At 37.2% G+C, this 23,834-nt stretch overlaps 2 protein-coding genes across 8 annotated transcripts in view; both read left to right on the forward strand.

Annotated features, from left to right (window-relative positions):
- Positions 1 to 1,598: 1,598 nt before the first annotated feature.
- On the forward strand, positions 1,599 to 4,061 carry LOC107671960 (U8 snoRNA-decapping enzyme-like). 2 transcript variants are annotated; one of them, XM_016464974.1, is made up of 4 exons: positions 1,599 to 1,872; positions 1,991 to 2,046; positions 2,153 to 2,321; positions 2,404 to 4,061. In XM_016464974.1, the coding sequence occupies exons 1-4, from the start codon at positions 1,744 to 1,746 to the stop codon at positions 2,608 to 2,610; spliced, it is 561 nt and encodes a 186-aa protein (XP_016320460.1). In that variant the 5' UTR covers positions 1,599 to 1,743; the 3' UTR covers positions 2,611 to 4,061. The 2 variants fall into 2 exon arrangements, with proteins under 2 accessions (XP_016320460.1, XP_016320461.1); XM_016464975.1 differs by having other exon boundaries at positions 1,600 to 1,872; positions 2,006 to 2,046.
- A 537-nt stretch (positions 4,062 to 4,598) lies between these two features.
- LOC107672018 (SLIT-ROBO Rho GTPase-activating protein 3-like) overlaps positions 4,599 to 23,834 on the forward strand; it is a 38,332-nt gene continuing 19,096 nt past the window's right edge. For 3 of the 6 annotated variants that reach the window (XM_016465068.1, XM_016465072.1, XM_016465073.1), the window contains exons 1-5: positions 7,048 to 7,327; positions 19,234 to 19,778; positions 20,046 to 20,217; positions 21,901 to 22,063; positions 22,217 to 22,279. In XM_016465068.1, the coding sequence (XP_016320554.1) occupies positions 19,712 to 19,778; positions 20,046 to 20,217; positions 21,901 to 22,063; positions 22,217 to 22,279 (465 nt within the window). In that variant the 5' untranslated portion in view covers positions 7,048 to 7,327; positions 19,234 to 19,711. Of the gene's footprint in view, positions 5,146 to 6,061; positions 6,115 to 6,529; positions 6,641 to 7,047; positions 7,328 to 19,233; positions 19,779 to 20,045; positions 20,218 to 21,900; positions 22,064 to 22,216; positions 22,280 to 23,834 lie in introns of those variants that run through there. The other 3 variants (XM_016465070.1, XM_016465071.1, XM_016465069.1) reach the window with 3 other exon arrangements.

Genomic DNA, 23,834 nt, shown 5'->3' on the forward strand with positions numbered 1-23,834 from the left:
ATAGTAGGCTACCATATTTACCCACAGTTCTCATCCTTTGCCTTGTAGTTAGTGAATCTGTAGCTGTGTTTGCTGTAGTCTATTTACCATTATTTGACACGAGTGCTCACTAATGCTGAATAAATGCAGCTATTTCAGATATTTTAGTTGTTTAAATATGTTTACATGTATAAACTTTATTATATTTTCCTATATAATTTGCTAGGGCATCATGCTTGCATGTTCTGTGTCCAACTGGCACAAGAGTTGAGAAGACAAATGATATTTGTTGGAAAAGAAGGGAGTGGTTGTGAAACAGAATATTTCCTCCAGTCATCACCTTGCAATGCACAAGGTCAGAGAGACGGTAGGAGCATCATGGTTTAACTTGTAAAGCTCCTATAAGGCTGCTGAAGAATCCTGTCAAGTGTTGTATGGCATGGAAGCAGTGTAGTCTTACACTCTTGAGATGTCTAACGCACATTCCCTCAGGGCTGCTACAACACTCAGATATTTAGTAGTTTGTTTATGAAATAAATGACTGAAGGTTTCTTGCGGTTAGAACTTTTAAATTTGTATGGATACACTAATACCATTTTATGAACAGTAACCAAACACCATTATCCTACAGTAATCAGTTTCTGTTTAACCACAAGGATTTACAATATAGGATATGCACAAACACTTCAATGTAAATAGAATAAAAATAACTTTTAGATTAGTTTTGTTGTTGTGGTTGTCACAGTAATTTTGAAATGACATGTCTGATACTTGCAATGTTATGTGAGGGCCATAGCAGTTCACTGGTTCTTTGCAAACTAATTGGGCAATATGAAACTAGAGTCAGTGCATGCATGAGGAATTAACAGTGATGACCGTGGAATCGGCTTTGCTTTTGAAGCCACACTGCATTTAGATATGAGGTTATTTCCAGTGCTATGCACAGGTGGCATAGATTTGGAGTGACATAAAAGAGAAGGGGAAGCACTGTATCTATTTCCACTTTGTCTTTCTCCTCTGGCTTCTTCTTTCAACGGGAACACTTTTTCGGTTTCTTTCTTTCTTTTCTTTTCTTTTCTTTTCTTTTCTTTTGAGTGAATGTTAACATCTTAAGGTGCACAATTTAGTTGCTACTGCCATCTATAGGACAACAGACGTACGTCGTCTGAAAAGTTAATAAAAACTGCGTAATGAATTCTTAATGTGCATAACTTTTAAATATATGCAATATTGTTATAAACTATAGGACTATAAATGTTACCAATAAACATTCGTTTAAGCCTATCGTTCTCATTAGTTATATAGGGCTATATAAAATAAAGTATTGCTTCCAACCTTACAATATAATTGCCATGGTAGTTTTGGCTAAAACACTATGGTTAAAACAATTATTGTTACCAATTCTTCAAAATAATTATGAATTAATTTGGGACCCCGAACATTTTAAATAGGTTTCAGGATTCATTTTAATAGTTTTATTTGACAGATGTGGTAAATACAAAGTTTGCACAGTTTTGTTGTGTTAACTATCGAGTTTATATGGTGTATTGTGGTAGCTATGGTTTTAAAAAAGTTATGGAAAAAAAAGTTAGAGGTGCGTTCGCAATGGACTATTATTTTGAAATAGTGAATGTCAGGTGATTATAGTGGCACGTTATTGTTTGCAGTAGTAACACACACGCACATAGTGTCTTGTGTTATTCCTTACGCGTTATTAAATATACAACTGTCTGGTTCATTTGTTTGTTTATCGCTCGTCCTGTAATGGCGGAACAGATCACGAGAGAAGATGCGTTGACACGGGAGGGCTACAGACATGCGTGTCACATTATGCTGTACGGAGACTCTAGTGCCAAACTCTTCGGGAAAATCCCAATCAAACATATAGTACTGGTAAGGAAGAGTGCACTGTGACCTGCACGTCTTTTTACCTTTATGTGAAGAGTGTGACTATGACAGGTGCAGAGAGTTAAAAATAATATGTAAATAAACGCCCTGAACCTGAATTCAGATTACTGTCATTCAGATGCAGATGCGTTTTGATGGCTTGCTGGGTTTCCCAGGGGGGTGAGTTCCACTTTATGCAATAAATAAATAAACTTTGAATGAATTTTAAGTTGTTTACAAATGAACCGGCATTAATCATGAAGGCTGTGTTTTATTTTATAATTAGATTGGAGGTGGGCGTGGCTGTGCCTGTGGGCGTGGACAATCACGTGTCCTCCTGTCTTTCTCCATCCTGCCCTCGGCTCATCACGCACTTCTACATCAAGATGACAGAGTCAGAGCTGAAAGAGAGAGAGAGAGCAGCTGTAGCTACAGCCACAGACCATGGTTTAGAGGTTAAAACTCTTGTCTATTATTTCACGTGTGTGTAAATGTACTTACAAAATCTTATTATGCAAATTTCTTATCTGTCTCCAGGTATTAGGTATGTTCAGAGTGCCCCTCTACTTCCTCAAGAATGGAGGTGGTCTCCCTTATTTCCTGTCCCACTCGTTCATCAGCAACTCTCAGGCCCAGCTGCTCTCTGCCCTGCAGCGCTGCGGGCTGCTGTCCCAGGGGGAGCTGGAGAAGGCTGTGAGACAGGCTGAGCAGATGAGACGCACACGCAGTGGTGATCCACACTGACATCAGTTTACACAGCGGTGCCTTTTCACCCCTGGGCCACAGCTACATCACAGTAGCCCAACCCCCCATTGCCAGTAGAAACTCCCTCTTGTCCTCACCCTACCCTCTGTTCCTGATTCAGCCATATACAGCATGTACTCTCTGTAGATATCCTGTGTCTCAGAGGATCAGACCGGTTTAATATGCCTTAACTGTTAATCAAAAATTGACTAACAACTCGTGACACTAGATTCACTTAATTGGGATTGTTATTGTTTGGTAGTATCTTTATGTCCATATTTGGACATACTCTGGGATGTTGCAATAATTATACCTCATAACAATTTAATTTATTGTTAATATAAACCCATATCATTGGCATATGCAAATACATAATATATTATTTATGAAGAGGTGCATAAGAGACTTACACGCCATACTGTTTGTCGAATTTATCAGATCTGTTTATGAGAGTTAGATATTTGCAAGAGAAATTGTGCGTGCTGGTTTGACTAATAAACAGCAGACCATATATAAGGCTTATTTTTCGGAGATTTTTCGCAAACTTGTATCAAAGCTAAGGTTTTAATCACAGCACACTTGCAGTACTTAGAATGGCCACAGAGTTGCACTGCCAGACTTCCCCTTTTACAAGCAAGTCTATATATCTGGCTGTAGTTTAAAGCTGCAGTGTGTAATTTCAGTGCCACTTGTTTCAATTGTAAAATTGTATTGTAAAAATATTTGACGGAATTGTAAAAATAATGACTTTTTGTTTTTCTAATCTGCCATTGGTTAGCAAACAGACAGTCCCGTCCCAAACTCACGCCATTGGTTGCACCAGTGTTGCAGACTACAAACAGTTTTACCAGAGCTTCAGTGTTTACACACTTTAGAGAAATTTACAAATGGCTTACTTATTGTCTTACATAACCTTTAGTGTTACATGACATTATAATTGAGAAAACTTTGCATAACACCCATCAATAATGAAATGAGAGTACAGTTCGTTTTAACTCTCATTTCAGCTTCCCCTTTCTTGTAGGAAACAGTTCCACAGGATTCATGACTTTCAGAAACTCCATTACTCAATGTCTTTCAACGACATGTCCAGCTCCTATGATTGATGCATTTTCAGTAATTCACTGTTCTATTAAATGATTACATTAAGATGTAGCGCAATACTTTAGTGCCCATTTTGTTTAAAGTAGGAATTCACCACTGGCAAGATGGGTTTTAATAAAAATTGGGTGTCTGTACAGTAGAAATGCAATAAAAAAAAATCTGTAGTTTTCACAAAAGCCCTGAAGGTGTCAAAAGGGTTACGGATTACGTCGTTTGCTGACAAAAAATGGGGATATCTTGGTGCAAGTAACACAGAAAAATTTCGTTCATATACTATCGACACTGTAACATTACAAGGCTAGTTGAAAATTGGCAAACTTACCCTTTAAGCATATTTTTATTTTAAGTATTTACTACGCTATATATATTCTGGAAAACATACATATATAAAAGTAAGGGGTCTAAATGTGTAAGATCAGTCTCTTAGTGAAAGTGTTTCTAGTTTGCTTTGTTCCCATTTAATTTGTACTTTTTATTACAAACTATATTAATAAGTATTGTAGTGAACTAAAAATAATCCTAGTATTTGCTTTGTTCCTCTTTTGCTTTAATGGCAGCAGCACTCAGATTTCATGAACTCTACAGGTATGTGTGAAACCTGAACATCATGTTCTCTAGCATGATTTGAAAATAATCTAAAGAGCATTTTGAGCTTCAGTGGAAGCAAAAACATCTGTTCAAAGAGTTACATATTGCAATGTCACCAATTTGCTTAAATATTAATTAAAATATTTCCTATTTGTTCACTTTTCCGGTTTAATATTCTTTATGATTGATTTTGAATCTCAGCATCGACTGTGGTTTCAGAGTTTTAACCCCACTCTATGATCAATGCACACGTGTCTATGTGGTCTGTTTATGTCACTGCTACATTCTGCAGTCCATCAGCATCTCTGAACAGCAGCTTTGTAGATGTGTTCATCAGACCACAGCAGGTGAAATCAGCTTTGTAATCACCACTCAGCATTCATTTGCATCGCTGCATGTGCAGTTTTGATTGTGTGAGCCTATGAGTATGCTTATGAAGCCAGAGACATGAAGTAGGTCAAAGCTGTGAGGACCGACTGACCAAGTGGAAACTGAACTGTCCCTAGGGAGGACGGGCCGGGGTAGTAAGGGTTGATGCGGGAAGAGGAGCAAGTGTAGAACCAATGGTATCAGAGGCAGCACTAACAAACTGCTTATATGTTTGCTACATGCTGGGCCATATAAATCACTTCTCGTATTGCACAAATCTGACAACCTGCTATAATGTTCACGCCACATTGATGTCCAAGTCACATCATGGCTTCCCCCCAGCCACCCTCACAGTGGAGTCGCCTTTCCAAGCACTCATGGGTGGGGTGATGCTTCCCGTAGACCATTCGTTTTCCACAAGGGAACTGGAGCATGTGCAACAATCCTTGTCACAGCTACTATTTGCATGATTTTGTAAGTCCTTACTGACCAACTACACACATATAGTGTTTGTTCATTGGACGCATATACAGTTTCATTATATGTGCACTCTGTTTAATAGTGCTGCCGCTGCACTGGATTTCTCTTTAGGGATCAATAATCATCAATCTTTTTATATCTGGTGAGATTGGGCGGCACTGCAGCTGTAGATGTTTTGCTCAGCTGTGTGTGCTTCTGTCTGGTTTTATGTGTAAATATATATATATTGTGTGTGTGTGTTTCACATTATAGGATTTAAGGGGCTTAATTTCTCTTTATTTGTCACATCCTGAGGATTTTATAGTGAGAGAAAGAGAGCGAACACAGGCTTAACATGAGAGAGGAAGGAAACAAGCACAGGAAAGATGGGGGAGGTGAAGGGGTTGAACTTCTCTTTGCACCTTACAAAACTCAAGACAGGAATTTTACTGTACAGTTGGCCAGAAATATTGAATTATTCATTAGATATTAAACCACAAAATGTAAACCATTACATTGCTACATTTGTTTCATTACATTAGAATAAGGCAACAGTGAGTTTTCTATGTTATAGATAGTGTGTTCTGAGTGGTTGTTAAGCATCTGATTGCTTGTTCTGGGTGTTATTCAAAAAAAGCCAAACCCTAAGCTTCATTGTACATTATTACAAATGTGGATTTGGAAATATTATTAAAATTGATTTTAAGAATAACAAATAATCTTATTCTAGATATTAAAGGGATAGTTCATCCAAAAATTTGCAATTCTGTCATAATTTTTTCACCCTCATGTTGTTCCAAAACCTTGACTTACTTACTTTCTTTCTTTCTTTCTTTCTAATCTGTTGAACACACAAAAATATATATTTTGAGAAATGCTTGTTTTTGTCTGTAAAATGGAAGTCAATCTGCACTGTTTAGTTCTTCAAAACCTTTTGTGTTTTTCAGAAGAAAGCAAGCCATACTGGTTTACAACAACACCAGGGTGAGTAATTGATGACAGAATTTTCATTTTTGGACGAACTATCCCATTAAGGTCTTCTCATTTACTAAACTAAATTTGTACTCGTATGCAAATGACGCCGGTATTTTTACAGAACGGTGAAAAAATATAAATCTTCTAAATTCATTACCCAAGCATATTTATGTTTCAACAACAAATTTAATAATTCTGGCACATTCACAAGACACGACCCACACACAAACACTTCTCGGTATCCTTTTAGCATCTGAAGCTTTTGCTGTCACGATGTGACCGAGTAAATTGGCGGTTTTGTGGGCACCATTTCCTGTGAGGTGCGAACTCATCTGAAAACTTATGCCCTGCTCTTGCTGTATGCATAACAATAATGGATCTAATGAGCTACACAGATATGTGCACATGCATTGCATACTAGATGTGGCAGATAAGCCACTTCGACGTGGCGTAACGTTCAACGGTCCACAGAAAAACAACGCAGTGGAACGAAAAAAAGGCGTTCTGTGTGAACCGGCCATTACAGTGCCAGCAGGTGTGTGTGTGTGTGTACAGAAACGTCGGCCATTGTTTGTTTATTACCCATTCAATTCCTTTTGTATTGGCTGCATTAGTATCAGTTTTATAGCTCATCTGCAAGAATATTAAATTCACGAGTGTACATTAATTCTGAACGTGTGTGTGCGTGTGTGTGTGCGCAGAGAAAGGGGGGCTGGTAGTCCGCGAGGCGCGAGCACAATGCAATGTCATTAGAGAAGTATTTCATGGCCACAGAGAGGGAGAGGGAATATTAGGAATGAGAGATGGAGCAAAACGGGAGGGGGGAAAGTCTAAGAGAACAAGACAGCATATTCATATCTATCCCTGTATTTATAGTAAGCCTGCGGGGAGGGGGGCGAGGGGCGTGGCTTCGGTTATGACATTCTCTCTGATTGCCTGAGAGCGGAGGAGACAGAGAGAGAGAGAGAGAGAGGCTGTTTCAGCATGCGTGTGTGGTGTGTGTGCATGTGTGTGTGAACCAAAGAAGGGGAGCTGTTTTCTAGCATGCATGCTTGTGTGTGCTTCCACCTTATTTTGAATGCAGTCCCTGAGAGAGAGAGAGTCATGTGTGTAGAATGTGTCCGAGGGGGTGAAATCAAACTGGCTGCATGAAATCTGTGACTTAAACACAGTGTTCTCTGTGTCCAGCGAGAGGGAAAGAGAGACAACCTAGGAGAATGAGGTAAGACTTGGTTTTCTTTATTGTTTATGACTGTAAATTCACTGTGCATTCCTCTCAGCATGACCGCGGTTGTATGTGTTCTCATTCCACCTCCTCACACACGCAGTGGAGGCTCACTGACATGTTTGTGTGTGTATGACAGCGGGCATTTCTTAGATGCATGCGTTATTATCCTTTCAATAGGATGAGTGTGTGCGTGGTTTGGCAGATGCGTCCATCACGTCCACGCACAGGCTGCTTGTTTTTGCATACATGACTGATTGTGCGCATGAATGCCACACAGCGAGAGAAAGCCGCTAACTGACGGGCTGCTTCCTCTTTCAGTGTGTCTCAGCATTGATTGTTATCAGGCTGTCCGTCCCACCTCTTTGCTTCATTCTTCCACCTCATCACCTCCCTTCTCACCTCCTCTACCTCTGTGGTGTTGTCATTTGGCGGAGGGTTTCCCTCTGTGTCGCTCTTTCTCTCTTCCTCTCGCACAATCTCCTGTCTTTCATTTTCACACTTCTAATAATCACCCTTAAAGGAATAGTACACGTTGAAATTGAATTTTTGTCATTATTTATACTTCCTCGTGTTGTTTCAAACCTGTATGAGTTCTGTCTAACATAAAAGGAGATGTTTCGTAGAGTGTTCATGCTGCTCTTTTCCATACAATGAAAGTGAATGGTTGTCAGGTTTTAAGTATGAGAAAAGTATAATAAATTAGTCAAGTTGCACAATATTCTTAGTCATCTGAAGTCATACTATAACTATATGAGGAATAAACTTTTATTTTGGTAAACATTTTTTATAACTTTTTATTTTACGTTTATTTTGATCTTTAAAAAAATCTTCCCTTCTGACTCGTAAAATATCTGTATTTGGATTTAAATATTCAAATATGACCCTGGACCACAAAACCAGTCATAAGGGTCAATGTTTTGAAATTGAGGTTTATACATCATCTGAAAGCTGAATAAATAAGCTTTCCATTGAAATCTGGAATCTGGGGGTGCAAAAAAAAAAAAAAAAAATCAAAATATTGAGAAAATCGCCTTTAAAGTTGTCCAAATTAAGTTCTTAGCATTGCATATTACTAATAAAAAATTTCAAAAAGTTTTGATATATTTACGGTAGGAAATTTACAAAATATATTCATGGAACATGATCTTTACATAATATCCTAATGATTTTTGGCATAAAAGAAAAATCAATCATTTTGACCCATGCAATGTATTGTTGGCTATTGCTACAAATATACCTGTGCTACTTATGACTGGTTTTGTGGTCCAGGGTCACAAATATGAAATATATATTATATATATTATAATGTTCAAGTAATACATATTGAGTTTTACATATTCAAATGTATAGTGTCACAAGTGGTTATAAGACACGCTAGATCCAAATACATTTTGCATTACTGACATTAAACCTACATGAACATGAATGAGATTTAATAGGATAAATACATTCTGTCATAATTTACTCACCATCATGTCATTCCAGACCTGTATGACTTTCTTCACAAAAGAAGATATTTTGATCATTGTCAATATTGTCAATACAATGAAAGTCATTGGGTTCAAACCAAGACTGGACCCTACTGACTTTAATTGTATGGGCAAAATAAGCACTGAGACATTTGATTAAAAATGTTATTTTGTGTTCCACAGAAGACAGTAAGTCATACAGGTTTGGAATGACATGAGGGCGAGTAAATGATGACAGAAGTTTATTTATTTATTTTTTTTAAAGATCTAAATAACTACTAACATTTCAGTCTGCTGCTCACAAAAAAGGGAAAGTGTGCTTATTGAAATGATAGTAATATGTACCACTTGTGGTGTCATCTTTGCAGCTTGACAGCCTTTGGTCATCATTCACTTTCATTTTATGGAAAAGAGAAGTATCATCATTCTGCTAAACTTCTCCATTTGTGTTCCAATGAATAAAAAAATCATACAGGTTCAGAACAACGTGTGTATGAGTAAACAATGACGGGTGAACTAACCCTTGAAAAGGCAGATATGTGGCAGCTGGGATAGATGCTCCCTTGAAAGAGGTATTGAAAGGTAGATGTATGAGTCTTCAGAGGCAAAAGAGGAGAGATATGTTCCCTGTACAGAGCACATCACAATTAGCCTTTTTCACACTTCCGTGTTTCTGGCATCCGGATTGGCGCTTGCAGGGTAAAAGTTTTTCCGGTGACAACAGCGACTGTACTTAACAAGAATGAGTTCGAGAATCAAAGTCTTTTTTTACAAATGAGATATTATGAAAATGCTTGAACTGCCGGTACTTTACTCTACAAAGTGCAAACATTTCACAATTAACTGTTTGGTCAGCTCGGGTCATCACAAATACAAGTTTGTTTAATTCTAAATGGTGACCGTTATAATTCAGTTAGTTTTGCCATTCTGTCCGTTTGGTGCTGGCTGTGCATTATGACTCTCCACGTGATTTTTTTTGCTATTATTATTATTATTATTATTATTATTATTAAAGTAATATTGTAATATTAATATTGTTTAATGTATTCTTGGAAAAATGTGCATCTGGTCATAAATGTTGTCATTTTTAAGTAATTTATCATGATGTAGTGATTCGAGGGAAATGACTGAGTAAATTGAGATAATACGCTCAAATGTACGGGAGATCAAAGACTATTTAAAAAAGGGACTTTGCCGGAAATGGAGAAAAGAAACCATCCAGCGATATGTTGAGCGCATTATCTCACGAGTCAGCGGTCTGAGTGGCCATATAAGTTACAAACAAGTAAAATGTTATTTCTTTATAGATGATATAACAACAACTTGGAAAACAGACAAAACAGAAAAGGTAAGAAGCATTATTTGAGAAAAGGGCATACTAATATAATAGGCACAGGCCTGTAACAGAACTAACTTTACCCTGCGCTGACGTAATTTCAGATTTTTGTGAAAAAGGCTAATGTCAGACTTCAGGGGAAGTGCAGGAAAGGCTACAGTGACTCAGTCTGCTTGATATGGGATTAGAGAGTGTGTGTGTGTGTGTGTGCGTTTTCATGTACACATGCTGAAAAGGAGTGACAGTGCAGGAAAGGGAATCATGATTGTCAAATAAGCAGTCTCATCTCAGCATGACCTCTGCTCGGCTCCTATTTACTGCTCTGAGCTGTCCCTCAAAGCTCTCGCTTAAAAATGTTATTGCTCAGAAGTTGCTCTTTCATAGCTTATGTGAGTTAAAATCTCAGTTATGATTTCAGACATATTAAACTGATTTCTGAAGCATCGTGACACTGAAGACTGGAGTAATGGCTGCTGAAAATGTAGCTTTGCCATCATAGAAGAAAGATCATAGATATAGATCAAAAAAATATATTCAAATAGAAATCAGCTATTTTAAATTGTAATAATATTTCACAACATTACTGTAATCAAGTAAATGCAGCCTTTGTGAACATAAGATACTTACAGACCCCAACCAACCATTTTTTGAATGGTAGTATATGAGCTGAGGCATTATTGAGATCTCTTTTGAATCCCTGAGTGTGATTACTTTACCCATTCCTCAGGAGAAAAATCTGAGATGCAGGAGTCTTCATCACATTACTGACTTGGAAAAACCATTGAGATGCTTCAAAGATCTCATGTCAATCTCAATGTCTGAACCAGGGATGGACCACCAGGAGTTCCACATGGAGTTCACCATTGCTTGAAGGTTCCGATTAAATTCCTTGTATGTGTTTCTGCTAATGTGGAATGTTTGCTGTAATGTAAGAAAATATTAATGAAACTAAATGAAAAAGTCAAGACACATTTTAAGCTCAATAAAAATGTGTAAATTCAAATTCAAAGTGCCTGGTGCCACTAAAGAGATCTAATGGGTTACAGAGTGAGACAATCACCTTGCGAGTTAATAAAAACCTTCGCCCATATATTTTAAATAACAAAAGTGCAATCCTGTCATCAAATTATTTGGCCATATCATTTACTTCAATATCAGTGCCATGATTTGTCTCACTGGGATTCAATCAAGAAGACTCCTTTCATCTCCAGCAGGTAAGGTGAAGATTACAGCAATGGCCTACAGGAGCTTCATTGTAAATTCTTAAAAGCTTGAAGGTCCTTCTAATATACCCATCCTAAGTAAATTATTCAGAAACAAAACCTCTTGCATACACACAGTTGGCATTTCATGACTTTGCCGTGTGTTAATTTTATGACACAGTATCCTCATTACCTCTCTCTGTTGCTCTTGTTTCTTAGCCAAGGTCAGATTCTTCCGGTACCTGAGAAAAGGAAATAACAACAGGATTTTATTAATAAAGTTAGCATATTATACTATAATTAATTCTGTTCTAATAAAATAAAAGGGGACATGAAATAGTTAGGTGAGATATACACTACAAGTTTGGGGTCAGAATTTATACTCTTATTCAGCAATGATGCAGAATATCAATGCTACTTTTGAGCTGTACTAATATGAGAAATCTGAGAAAATGTGAGAGAATTAGTTAATACTGGTACTTTGTGTGGAACATGATTATTCTGGTTTGTAAACTTATTTGGAAATATGAATTTTCCAGTTTGACTCTTCCCTCAACATGTTTAAGCCAATGATAGTAATACCCTTAAACAAAAGCCTAGCAAGTAAGTGGGCAAAAATATTGGTCTGTTCCTCACACAATTAGCCTTTTTCACACTTCCGTGTTTCTGGCATCCGGATTGGCGCTTGCAGGGTAAAAGTTTTTCCGGTGACAACAGCGACTGTACTTAACAAGAATGAGTTCGAGAATCAAAGTCTTTTTTTACAAATGAGATATTATGAAAATGCTTGAACTGCCGGTACTTTACTCTACAAAGTGCAAACATTTCACAATTAACTGTTTGGTCAGCTCGGGTCATCACAAATACAAGTTTGTTTAATTCTAAATGGTGACCGTTATAATTCAGTTAGTTTTGCCATTCTGTCCGTTTGGTGCTGGCTGTGCATTATGACTCTCCACGTGATTTTTTTTGCTATTATTATTATTATTATTATTATTATTATTAAAGTAATATTGTAATATTAATATTGTTTAATGTATTCTTGGAAAAATGTGCATCTGGTCATAAATGTTGTCATTTTTAAGTAATTTATCATGATGTAGTGATTCGAGGGAAATGACTGAGTAAATTGAGATAATACGCTCAAATGTACGGGAGATCAAAGACTATTTAAAAAAGGGACTTTGCCGGAAATGGAGAAAAGAAACCATCCAGCGATATGTTGAGCGCATTATCTCACGAGTCAGCGGTCTGAGTGGCCATATAAGTTACAAACAAGTAAAATGTTATTTCTTTATAGATGATATAACAACAACTTGGAAAACAGACAAAACAGAAAAGGTAAGAAGCATTATTTGAGAAAAGGGCATACTAATATAATAGGCACAGGCCTGTAACAGAACTAACTTTACCCTGCGCTGACGTAATTTCAGATTTTTGTGAAAAAGGCTAATGTCAGACTTCAGGGGAAGTGCAGGAAAGGCTACAGTGACTCAGTCTGCTTGATATGGGATTAGAGAGTGTGTGTGTGTGTGTGTGCGTTTTCATGTACACATGCTGAAAAGGAGTGACAGTGCAGGAAAGGGAATCATGATTGTCAAATAAGCAGTCTCATCTCAGCATGACCTCTGCTCGGCTCCTATTTACTGCTCTGAGCTGTCCCTCAAAGCTCTCGCTTAAAAATGTTATTGCTCAGAAGTTGCTCTTTCATAGCTTATGTGAGTTAAAATCTCAGTTATGATTTCAGACATATTAAACTGATTTCTGAAGCATCGTGACACTGAAGACTGGAGTAATGGCTGCTGAAAATGTAGCTTTGCCATCATAGAAGAAAGATCATAGATATAGATCAAAAAAATATATTCAAATAGAAATCAGCTATTTTAAATTGTAATAATATTTCACAACATTACTGTAATCAAGTAAATGCAGCCTTTGTGAACATAAGATACTTACAGACCCCAACCAACCATTTTTTGAATGGTAGTATATGAGCTGAGGCATTATTGAGATCTCTTTTGAATCCCTGAGTGTGATTACTTTACCCATTCCTCAGGAGAAAAATCTGAGATGCAGGAGTCTTCATCACATTACTGACTTGGAAAAACCATTGAGATGCTTCAAAGATCTCATTTGTGATATTTAATTCCTATTGGCAGCCATCAGAGCAAGGCATATCTTAATTAACTTATTAGTCTCAGGCAATATTTGCTAATAGCTTTTGCAGAAATGCATTTTTTTTCTCCATAGTCCATAACATGCATGTTCAGAATTATGCTCACTTTAATGGCTCTTGGTGCAATTGTGATGTCATTTCATTATTTATTGTAGATAATGAACATTAGCAACAAGATTTGTGGACAGACACACATCTGAAGCTTTCTTTAAAAAATGAGACCGGGGTGTGAGGAGTAACTGTCACGGATGTGGTATGCTTTATCAATGGTCACATCACATGAGTTTCTGTACTGTTGTATATGTGTAGTGATGTTGTGGTTTACTGTTGTGTAATTAGACGAGTTGGTGTGTTTCCATTTTGAATGACATTTAACATTATGGGTATGTTGCACTTCATAGTGTGACTTTAGTGTTGTACTGGTATATTGGCAGGATGGAGTGTGTGGGTGCTGGTTGGAAACATACATTGTGTGTTTTAGCTGTGATTTGCATCTCCAGTACCATTTTAAAAAAGTTTTTTTTTTTTTAAAGATGTTGATGCATTTATTCAGCAAGGATGCATTAAATTGATCAAAAGGATAACAGTAAAGGGACAGTAAAGACTTTTACAGTTGTTATTTAAAGAGAGAGTTCACCCCAAAAATGAACATTTTGTTTAGAGCTGCACGATTCTGGGTAAATTGAGAATCATGCTTTTTTTTTTTCTCAAATAGAGTTCACAATTCTACCATGATTCTGAACTAAACAAAATAATGTGACAAAATATTAATTGCTGCAGTCTATTTAAAAGTGTTTAGTTATTTTGAATGAATTATTAAATATTTTAATATGTAATAGCCTATATAGATTTAAAATAGAATTGATTTAATAAGCCAATTTTTAATATTACAATTATGAAAAAGTGGTTTGAATGAATGACTCAATGACTCACTCATAAATACTTCACTTGTTTCATTATTGGATGAATCCATGTTTTTTAACAAATCTCTTGAATGAATGATTCAGTGACAAATACATTTTTACCTGTCACTTGTCGCCACCTAGTGGTAAAACAATATAATCAACATAAACATATTTGAAACTCTAGTTACTTTCAGAAGGTGATTTGCTCTATTTTGATTGCTACTATAGACATCAATGTTTATATCCGAACTATAAACTTTTATCCCAGTATTTCTGTGATCATATGATTAACTTCAAGACCGAAATAATACCATGTAGTTGAAAAGACTGTTTGAAGCTGTTTTTTTACCTAAACAATGATAACTGTCTTCACTCTGTGTAAACGACAGGTGAATCGTTGTCATTTAGAAATTAGATAGCGTGGGTGTATGAATCGATATTGCGATCTTTTAACGATTTATCGTGTAGCTCTAATTTTGTTGTCATTCTGTCTCACCATCACCAACATGTTGTTTCAAACTCATATGATTTTCTTTTTTCCTTGGAATATAAAAAGAGGTATTAGATATAATGTTCAAGCTGCAATTTTCCATACATTCAAAAGTAGATGTCAAGCTCCAAAAAAGACAAAAAAAGGACCAACTCATTTTATGAGGAAAGTCTTTTGATGCCATACCATACCGTAGCTTTGTGTGAGGATCAGACTGAAATTTAAGTGATTATTAATTGAAAATGGAGTCTTGAAAATCATATTTGACAACCATTGTTACATGTATGAAACAGCACAGCTTAGACATTTAGCTTATTATCGTCTGTTGTGTTCTACTGAAGAAAGAAGGTCATACTGGTTTGAAATGGCATGAGGGTGAGTAAATGAACTTGAACTTTAATACTGCGGTTAGCTATACTCTTAAATAAACATTTTGTGATGCACTCTTTAATATTTGTGCCTTTGTCTGTGTGGCGGGAGCATCAATCCATGGCAATGAGAGAACACAGCAGAGGTCTCAGCGGTGGTGGCTATAAGTGTGTGTGTGTGTGTGTGTGTGTGTGTGTGTGTGTGTGAGGGTCCCTGTGGTCTTCTGCTCTGAGAGATAAGACCAGAGCTCAGCTTCTTCCCAGTCTCCACTGGGAGCGTAAAACAGGATTGATCCCATGGATCTCCAATTCCCCTCAGTTTCTTTAACTCGATACAGCAGACAGATCAAGTTTAAACAGGCACATTCACTCAGTCAGGACACCGGAGTGATTTCACGCAGGCATTCCACTGCTGGATCAATATATGTGCTTTGCTTGCTTATGTGTAGCAGACAGTATATGTATACATATATTTCAAGATAGAATTCACCACCACTATTATGCTGATTTGTGAATTGCTAAATAGATTATGCAATTAGATGAGTGGACACCATGTGGGGTTTTATTTATAGAAATGCAGGCTTGCATTTTTTTTCTTTCTTCTGAAGTAGATTACAGTTAAAATGCTTCAATCCTTTCTATAAAATAGAGAAACTACTGCCATATCAAAAACGCACTGACATTCAGCAGTGCCGGCATACACTAATGCAATAGAATTCAACCCGATTGTGCACAAATCCGATTCAACTCTTGTGAATCAATAATAGCATTATCATAATGAAGTCTTTGCTGAGTTCTGATTGGCTGGCTGAGGCTTTTGACCTCTAAACATTGAGATGGAGGAAGTGAAGAGCAAACTGTCATGACCACTCAATGATTGAGAGTCTATGATCTGCCTTTTTCATGGAGTCAGTTGACAAGGAAATGTGTTGCTTAAAAATAGTCTATACTATTAGTATTATGGATAATGTGCAATAATTATGTATTTATTTGATGCCATTGTTAAATGAAAAGCTTTGTGCTCATGTGACGGTTGAAAAAAATGTGGTTAAAGATTTACTTAAAAACAACAGTTGATATAGTTGCTAGTATATTTCACAAATAATTACAAAGAAACGGCAAGTAACACATTGAATTAAAAATTACATTTTGAAGTAGAAAGACTGAAATTGTGTTTAATTGTCTAATGTATCACAATAATTATTATATAGGTTCGGGTTACAGTGCGTGTATACATATACAGTTAGGTCCATATATATTTGGACACAGAATTTTTATTATTTTAGCTGTTGACCAAAACATATTCAAGTTACAGTTATATAATGAATATGGACTTAAAAGTGCACACTCTGATTTTTAATCTGAGGGTATTCTCATCACAATTGGAGGAATGGTTAAGAAATTACAGCTCTTTAATATGTACCCCCCCCCCCCTTCAATGGATCAAATTATTATATAGGTTCGGGTTACAGTGCGTGTATACATATACAGTTAGGTCCATATATATTTGGACACAGAATTTTTATTATTTTAGCTGTTGACCAAAACATATTCAAGTTACAGTTATATAATGAATACGGGCTTAAAGTGCACACTCTGAGCTTTATTTATGCTCTTTAATAGGTAACTCTCCCCTTTTTCAAGGGACCATAAGTAATCGGACAGTTGACTCAAAAGCCATTTCATGGACAGATGTGGGCTATTCCTTTGTTATTTCTACATCAATTAAGCAGGTAAAAGTTAGAAGTTAAAACAATAGAAGAAAGCAGCTCTCATGTAGCGTCAAATGCCAATGATTTTTAAGCATGTTCACTGTCAAAGTCTACAATTAAGAGAAGACTTTACGAGAGCAAATACAGAGGGTTCACCATAAGGTGCAAACAAGGCCAGATTAGACTTTGCCAAAAAACATATAAAAAAGCCAGACCACTTCTGGAAAAGCATTCTTTGGATGGTTGAATGACGGGAAGAAAAAAGTATGGAGAAGGCTTGGAACAGCTCATGATCCAAAGCATACAACATCATCTGTGAAACATGGTGAAGCGGTGTGATGGCATGAGCGTGCGTGGCTTCCAGTGGCACTGGGTTACTGGTTTTTAGTGATGACGTGACAGAAGACAGAAGCAGCCGGATGAATTCTGAAGTGTACAGGGATATACTGTCTTCCCAGATTCAGCCAAATGCAGCAAAGTTGATTGGGTGGCGCTTCATAGTACAAATGGACAATGACCCAAAACATACAACAAAAACAACCCAGGAGTTTTTGAAGGTAAAAAAAGTGGAATATTCTGCAATGGCCAAGCCCATCTCCTGATCTCAACCCGATTGAGCATGCATTTCACTTGCTGAAGACAAAACTAAAGGCAGAAAGACCCACAAACAAAGTCAGCTGCAGTAAAGGCCTGGCAAAGCATCACAAAGGTGGAAACCCAGTCTCTGGTGATGTCCATGAGTTCCAGACTCGAGGCAGTCATTGCCTGCAATGGATTCTCAACAAAATATTAAAAATGAACATTTTATTTATGATTATTTATTTGTCCAATTACGTTTGAGCCCCTGAAAATGGGGTGGCTGTGTATAAAAATGGTTGTAATTCCTAAGCATTTTATGTTATATTTTTGTTCAACCCCTTGAATCTATCTATCTATCTATCTATCTATTAGTATTTTATTTGTTTACGTGCATGTTGTGAGCATTAACCAACATCAGAGAAATGTGAACATGTGCATGTGCTATTAAATTGTTGAAATATTAACTTAAAATATCACATCTCAAACCTTAAAATCTCAAATCTCTTAAGCAGTTTGGCTTACAAAAGTTTGAGAATCCCTGACCTAAAACTTATATGCACACCAGCATGTTTAAGTGCACACATGAGACAAATGACTATGATGAGAAACCTTTTTAACCTATTTATGTAAATATATGTCCATTAATTCACAATGTGCAGAACATTTCTGTGTGTGTTTCTCAGGTTACTCACTATATATGTGTGGTACCTTAAATTCTTAATGCACAGTGCTTGAGCAGCACTCTCTGGTCTGACTATGAGTGTGTGTTTGTGCCGAGAGCCATGATGACTCAGGTCCCTCCACCCTCTCATAAGACCAACGGCCATCACTGGCGCAACTCACAGGAACTCTAGCACAGTTCCTTCAACAAACAATCAGTCACGTAGACAGAGTCTGAGCTTCTAAAAATTCCTCCTTTCCCTGTCTGACATGTTTAAGGCCTTTAATTTGAGTTATTAGCTCATGCTTTAGAGCAGTTGTTCTCACTCAGCAGTGGGTTGCGACCAAAAATTGGGTCACAGGTTTGTCTGATTGGATTGTAGGCAGCATTGAAGATGCTAAATGCAAATGATAAAATGTTAGGATAGCAAAATAAACAGACTTCATAAGAAGGAAGAAGCAAACAGTTCCTATATCGTTTGTTGTTGATATCAAAGACTGTGTGTCCAATTAGACTCTATTTTTGATGCAAATTCATCTGTCACTTGGTGGAAGCAGCCAAACTAGGCAGATGCCAACATGGACAGGTTGCATTGTGCAAAAATGAATACAATTTTGGTACTTTGTTGGGTTGCCACTTGACAATCAATTAAAGTAAACCCTGTTGAGAACTTAAGAGGTTTGTTTTTAGAAGCAGTTAAATGTGTGGATACTTAATTTAGGATTGACAAGATGTCATGATGTGAGAATCTTTCTGAATCACACACACCATAGAAGACAAACAGGATGTGGGCAGGTGTGCTCTGTTCGCTTAACCGATTTTGTCGTCGTCTGGAAGTGCCAGAGACACGTCATACTGAAGCAACAGCTCTCTTCCTCTCCTGTCTCTCTTAACTTGTATTTACTTCCATATTCCATTTATGGTTTGTTTTTATCTTGTACTTTGTCTTCGTCACACCTCTTACCATAATTCTCTTCCTGTGTCTCTCTCTGTCTTTTCCAGGCAAGGACAATCCCATTTAACCACAGTCTCAGGAAAAAGTAGTAAAAAACTATCAGGCCCCTGCAACGTTCTCTGCTCTGAAAACGAACCTTTAAATGCACAGACTCAGTGCTGAGAGAGAGTTGCTTGGATTGGAACTCCCTCGGTGTTCACAAACACTCACACACACACAAACATACACGTGCACACAGAGACTTCCCTGTTCCGTTTGTGCTGAGGGAACAGATTGAAAGACTGAAAAGAGTGAAAAGGTTTTTCTTTAGTAGCCCGGTATGAACTCCAGACCGAATGTGGCATGCCTTTCTGCACTATAATGGAAATATAACTCATTTTGCAAAAAAAAAAAAAAAACCCAATACATTGATACTGGAATCAGAATAGCTTCTTTTTGAAGAGGAGCAAAACCTTTGCGTGATCATCTCAGACTGTGAGTCACTGTGAACAAGTCAACAGGAGCGCTACACCAACGAAGGAGAACATGACATCACATGGAAAACTTCGAAAGGAAAAGGGGAGTCTGGCAGAGTATGAGACACAAATCAAAGGTAAAAACGTCTAATGCTAATGCTCTCTCTTTCACTTGATTAGGTAGTACAGTCTCTACATGTAATGTTTGTTCTATGTGTGAGATGTAGGCCTGCACTGTGATGTATTTATAGGCAGTATTAGGGATGCTGTCTTCCCTCATCCAATCAGCTCTCAGCCCTAGGCCAGGGACACTAGTGCAGGGGGATACAAAGTCATCAGTTCACGCCACTTTTTGTGCTGAAAACCATCCATATGTGATCTCTTTCCCTTCTGTCTCTGCTCAGAGGTGCGGGGTCAGCTCTCAGAGCAGCTAAAAATCCTAGACGCGCAGCTGGAGGTCAAGACACAGCAGCTGCAGGATCTGAGCGAGTACCTGCGCAGACGGGGGGAGATTGAGGCAGAGTATGCCCGCTCTCTGGAGAAACTCAGCGAGAGGTTCACTGTGAAGACCAAGAGGTACTCATCCTACTTTTAGCACTGATGAAGTCAAACTGAGATGTGGCCTAGAGTTGTATAGCTACATATAGATAGATAGATAGAAATATAGATAGATAGATAGATAGATAGTTTGTATGAGTGAGTCAATGAATCATTCATGTAACCGAATCATTCAAACACATTGGTTCATTCAGTAACCAAATGTAACTGTCTCTGTCAGTGATAGAGCTGCACGATTAATCATTAAAAGTTCATAATCTCGATTCAAACACCCATGCAATCTCATTTCTAATGACAAAGTCATATCGGAATATTCAAATCTGCGTTCACACTGCCGCTGACACAGAGAGCAGTTACCATGTTTATTGTTTAGGTAAGAAACAGCTTCACAACAGTCTTTTCGAACACAAAGTATTATTTCTGTATAACAATCATTCATATTATCACAGAAATACTGGGATGAAAGTTTATAGTTAGGATATAAACATTGATGTCTATGGTAGCGATCAAAATAGAGCAAATCACCTTTTGAAAGTAATTGGCTGTTAAAAGTAATTGGCTCTTTTGAAAGTAATTGGCTCTTAAAAGTTTGTATCAGTTACATTGTTTTACCACTAGGTGGTGACAAGTAACTTGTAAAAAATGTATGTCATTGAATCTTTCATTCAAGAGACATGTTCAAAAGTATGGAAGCATATAGGTAGCGAAATTCCATTTAAAATGCAATATGCAAAATGGCAATGCAATATTCAAAATGGCAACGCAATATTCAAAATGGCAATGCAATATTCAAAATAGCATTGTATTTCTGTATTTAAATTTACATTTTCCATTACCCATACGTGCAAAGTTTGGTGCAAAAGTAAAATGAAAATTAAATTATATAATTTACATTTGCCATTTCCAACAGTAGTCTTAATATGTAAATTGCATGCAAATTTTAACGCTTTATAAGTTGCGAAATTAAAATTAAAATGTATAACACAAATTGATTTGATATGTGTAACATGTCCAAGCAGAAATGGTAGCATAATGATCATTTAAATGCTATTTGTCCTAAATGCATTTAGACTAACAGTTAGAACACTTAGGATTGCATTTTCATCATGACGCCGTGGGATATTTGTAGGACCCACGTGACGCCAGCGTCTTGAAATTAGCGGGTGTTTAAACACTTAAGGAGCCAAGCTGCTGTGTAAAGGCTATAAATGGACATTACAAGCATTACAATAATGATATTTTATACATTTTACCCATTGTATCATATAGTATTATTGAGTGTACATATATTGGCATTAAAGTTGTCATGAAATGAAAATTCACACTGTTTATTTTCGAAAAGCATGTTAGTAATCTTATTGTGAACAATTTCAGTTCTCATTTTTAGAAATTTTTACCTAAATTTTTTATGGAAGTATCCTAACTGGATCTTCTGACGAAACAAGAGACTTCTCTCTGGTGATGTATACCAGATTTTAACCACTTAGTTCACTTTAACCACACTCTTTTTTTTTTTTTCAGTTAATTGCAAGCTCACTTTCAGATCTGCCTCCATCCAATCAACAACTGATAGATAGAACCAAGTCTACACATTTTCTTTTTCGATAATTCGATAATACATAAGAAAAGATCTGTCACCATTTCTGTTACATTGAAACTTTAACCTTCTCTTTCATTCTCTCTGCTGTTGTCTGTCTTTAGGAAGGAGCAGTTGGACCTGTCGGTGGCTCAGTGCTGGTCTGTTCTGCTGACCCAGACCAGGCAGGAGAGCCGAGATCACAGTTCACTGAGTGAGCTTTGCTGCAACACACTCACGCAGCGGCTCTCACACTGCATAGAGGACACATACCGCCTGGCAAAACGGGTACAGAAATCTCTCTCTTCCACTCTATTACCAGATCTGACATCTAAATCCCCCTCCTTCCCTTCCCCTTTTATTTACCGAAATAACACTCCCACACAAAACACAGCCAAACCATCTTCCTTATTTCACACTGACTCTTATTCTCTGTTTCAGAGCAAGGAGGTGGGACTCCAGATGCAGGATGAGCTCTTGAAAGTCACCACAGAGATGCAGACGGTAGGTTGGACACTGTTTTGCTGTGAACATGCTAAATTTACACGGAGGAACACGCTCTAGTGAACTGACATAGGGTCCAAATGGCATCAGCTTTGAATTACATCATCTCACTGCGGCCAGAGACTGCGTGATTAAACTTAACTAAATAACACATGACGCACATACATACTGTATTTGCTCATGCATTCATGATTAAATGTGTCTGCTCGTCTTTCTATAAACCCTTAAGTTACAGTGCATTTTGGTCCATCCTGTACCACAAAAAGCCCACATGCCCCCCTGCTTTCCTGAGCTCATTTCTAGCCGTGCTCGGGTCAGAGCTGCAAGATCAAGCCCGCTGACCCCGGCTGACAGCAGCTGTGTGCTCTCTACCCTCCAGTAGACAAACAGCTTGCCTACCACAAGTGTCTTGGCTCAAGGCTCAGGGATTTTATGTTTGCATGTATGTTCTTTTTGCAGTCTTAGTTACAAGGTATTTAATGTCACTAACAATAAATACGCTAAGCTTGATCATAAAAATAAAAATAGAACTTTATTTGAGTATGTCACAACATAAATCTTGTTTTATTCATAACTCAAACAATAAGATGACCGGCAGACATATCACCCTGTAGCCCAAGACTGGCCGCCCACTGAAGCTAAGCAGGGTTGAGCCTGGTCAGTACCTGGATGGGAGACCTCCTGGGAAAACTAGTTTGCTGCTGTAAGAGGTGATAGTGAGACCAGCAGGGGGTGCTCACCCTGTGGTCTGTGTGGGTCCTAGCGCCTCAGTGTCAACAAGCTCCGTCCTTCGGATGAGACGTTAAACCGAGGTCCTGACTCTCTGTGGTCATTAAAAATCCCAGGATGTCTTTCGAAAAGAGTAGAGGTATAACCCCGGCATCCTGGCCAATTTTGCCCATTGGCCTCTGACCATCATGGCCTCCTAACAATCCCCATATCTGCTGATTGGCTTCATCACTGGATGAGGAGATACCCTCTCACAATGTAAAGCGCTTTGAGTGCCTAGAAAAGTGCTATATAAATGTGATGAATTATTATTATTATTATTATTAAGATGACAATATCTGGCTTATTATATTAAACAATAATTGTAAAAAAAAAAAAAAAAAAAGGATTTGCCCATGAAATAAAAATAATCATGTTTATTACAACAACAATAATAATTCAGAATAAATAAATAATAATAATTATTATTATTATTGTTGTTGTTGTTATATTTTAAATATTGTTTTATTTGTAAATAGGCTTAAAGTGGTCATATGATGCGATTTCAGGTTTTCCTTTCTCTTTGGAGTGTTACAAGCTGATTGTGCATAGATAAGATCCCTGAAGTCGCAAAGACTAAAGTCTCAAAACCAAAGAGATATTCTTTATCAAAGTTAAGACTCTGCCACACCCCCCTAAAACGGTTAAAAAAGCATCATATGACCCCTTTAAAATATCTGGCTTAGTATGTTAAAAACAATAAAAAAAGATATGCCCATGTAGTAAAAATAAACTTATTCTAATATTATTATTATTATTGTTATTATTATTATTATTATTATTATTA

This window comes from Sinocyclocheilus anshuiensis, unplaced genomic scaffold (genome assembly GCF_001515605.1).
Source record: "Sinocyclocheilus anshuiensis isolate Anshui unplaced genomic scaffold, SAMN03320099.WGS_v1.1 scaffold1053, whole genome shotgun sequence".
NCBI lineage: Eukaryota > Metazoa > Chordata > Actinopteri > Cypriniformes > Cyprinidae > Sinocyclocheilus > Sinocyclocheilus anshuiensis.